Source organism: Pterocles gutturalis, unplaced genomic scaffold (genome assembly GCF_000699245.1).
Source record: "Pterocles gutturalis isolate BGI_N339 unplaced genomic scaffold, ASM69924v1 scaffold12070, whole genome shotgun sequence".
NCBI lineage: Eukaryota > Metazoa > Chordata > Aves > Pterocliformes > Pteroclidae > Pterocles > Pterocles gutturalis.
Window position 1 is genome coordinate 1 of NW_010145959.1, and position 2,412 is coordinate 2,412.

General features: G+C 50.0%; 1 protein-coding gene across 1 annotated transcript; it reads left to right on the plus strand.

Moving 5' to 3' along the window:
• The first annotated feature begins 187 nt into the window (after positions 1–187).
• LOC104470579 (receptor activity-modifying protein 1-like) lies at positions 188–1,583 on the plus strand. The gene is made up of 2 exons (XM_010085550.1): positions 188–225; positions 1,328–1,583. Exons 1-2 carry the CDS (start codon positions 188–190, stop codon positions 1,581–1,583), a joined length of 294 nt encoding a protein of 97 aa, XP_010083852.1.
• The last annotated feature ends 829 nt before the right edge of the window (positions 1,584–2,412 follow it).

The following is a 2,412-nucleotide window of genomic DNA, read 5'->3' on the forward strand; positions in this document are numbered from 1 at the left end:
CTTTCCCTCTGGTTCCTGAAGATGCTTCAGCTCCTGAGATCTGCTAAGGGTGCTGGAGAACAGGAAACGGCACTTTTGCACATTAGGATGCTGAGCAGAAGCTGCTTTTAGTAGCTCCAGGCACCCCGTTAGTTAAAACCCTGGGCGCCGCAGGGGCTCCCTCCAGCACTGCCGTGTGCCCGTGGGCATGGCAAGGCAGCGGCCGCCTGCCCCAAAACCCAGCCGGTAAGATGCAGAGAGGCTGCGGCTAGTAGCTGGGAAGCTGCTTATAAAAGTTTTCCTTTCCCCAGGTGGATTTTTGATTGAATAGTTTTTGGTTAGCTATGCTTTTCTAGGAAGAGCCACGAGTAATTGGCAAGGCTGGGGGGGGATCAGATACACATTTTTTTTTTTTTAATACATAGGCAATTTGCAAGCACATAGGATTTGAAAACCATGGTAATACTTGTCCTTCCAGAGCTTGGGTGGACCAGCACAGGTGCTGTCCTGTGTCTGCAGTGTCTTATTTTCCAAATATTTGAAAAAAAACCCCAAAAATAGACTTGCTAGCCATTGAGAGGTGAGATGGGTCATGGTGTTGCAGCCCTGCAAAGTGTGGCACTGCAAATTGCAGAAGGATGAGCTTTAAAAGAAGGCTGTTGGTTCAAAAAACCAAAAAACCAAAAAAACCCAAAAGAACCCCCCAAAAAACCCACCACCCCAAACCATATTTTCAAGCAATTAAAGAAGCATTTTAAGTAGATGAAATGTACTTGTTTCTGTTCCCTTTTGGGTGAACCTGTGCAAGATAAAGGGTGGTGCCCAAAGGCTGGCAGCTGGGCAAGCTGCTCCATGGCCCAGGATGGGTTTCCTGAAGGTCTTTGCCTAAAGCTCCCAGAGGGTTGTGTGGGTCTGACTGGTATTTTCTAATAGCACCAGTCCGCCCATGAAATCCTGCAAAGATGAACACAAACCAACTAAAAAAAAAAAATCCTTGTTTCTAGTTATTTCTGTAAATTTTACTTCTATTTTTATTTACCTTTGTAAATGAAAACTCCTTGTGCTTTTGGCTGTGGGTGAGCTCTTCAAAGTTCGCTCAAAGTGGCAAAACCTGATAGGAATTTTAAAAAACCCCATATAATTTTATACCTAGCTTCCTAAAATCTCAAAAAACCCCCTATATTCAAATAACAATCTCCAGTACAATCTCAAATAACAAACACATGTATCTCTATGTCCTGGTTTTATAGAAAGTCTATAATATTTTCCATTATATGAGGGGAGGTGGCATGGTCACAGCTGAGTGCTGTTCCCCAGTGCCACCCCGGTGCCTTTGTCTGTGTTGCAGCACCTACGGGGAGCTGACGAACTGCACGGCGCTGATCGCAGAGAGACTTGACTGCTACTGGCCCAACCAGCTGGTGGATGAGTTCTTCGTGGCCGTTCACAAGCAGTACTTCAGGAACTGCTCCTCCTCTGGCCGGGCATTGCACGACCCCCCCAACAGTGTCCTCTGCCCCTTCATCCTACTCCCCGTCCTTGTCACCCTGCTGATGACCGCGCTGGTGGTGTGGAGGAGCAAACGCAGCGAGGGCATCGTCTAGGGACACCCTGCCGCCAGCACGGGGAGGGACGGGGGAACCACCCCCTGGAATGTGCCCATTTTTTGGGAAGACCCTGGCAGAGGAGCATCATCAAGCCCTGGAGGCAGAGACAGCAATGCCACTGCTCCTCCCTCGCTGGTACCCTCCGCACCATGAACTTTCTGCTCGCCTGGCGGTTTCCAAATAAAGACATCGTTTAAGACACAGTTGTTTGGCGATACAGGATGCCGGTGGCTGACAAGGTTGCTGTGGGCCACCCCGGCAGTGGGGAGCCCTCCCGGGGTACTGGGGGGCACAGCTGTGTCTTTCTCAGCTGCTCCCCTCCTGGCACTGCACAGCATCATGTTTTGCTACAAGAGGAAAATTTTTAAAAAATATAAAGAAAAGGGGATGGGGGGGTTAAAATCCTGCTGGCCCCACAGTGCTGGCCTGGTGTCAGGAGGTAACAGCAAGGCAGGCGGCTCTGGGTGCATCCCCGGGCGATGAAACCATCACAGCTTTTTCTTTTTGTCCTTATTTTTCATACCAGGAAAGACATCTTCTCCCCTGGCCCCCAGTGGGCAAGGTCTGCACAGGGTGAGTTTTGCCTGGGAGATGGGAAGCAATGGATGAAAGTCAGTGGCGGGAGCTGGTGGCACTGGTGGTGGCCTTGGCAGTTCCCCAGGACTAATGAGCAATGGGAATAAGGTGCTTTTCCTACCTAAATAAACACATAAACAAACCAGGTGCCAGCCTCTGGTGCAAATCCTCAGCGCTCATCCCCTCTGTGAAAGCTGGGGTGCGAGTGGATAGAGGGGCCCATCCTTGGCACCCCTCTCATTGCTCTGAA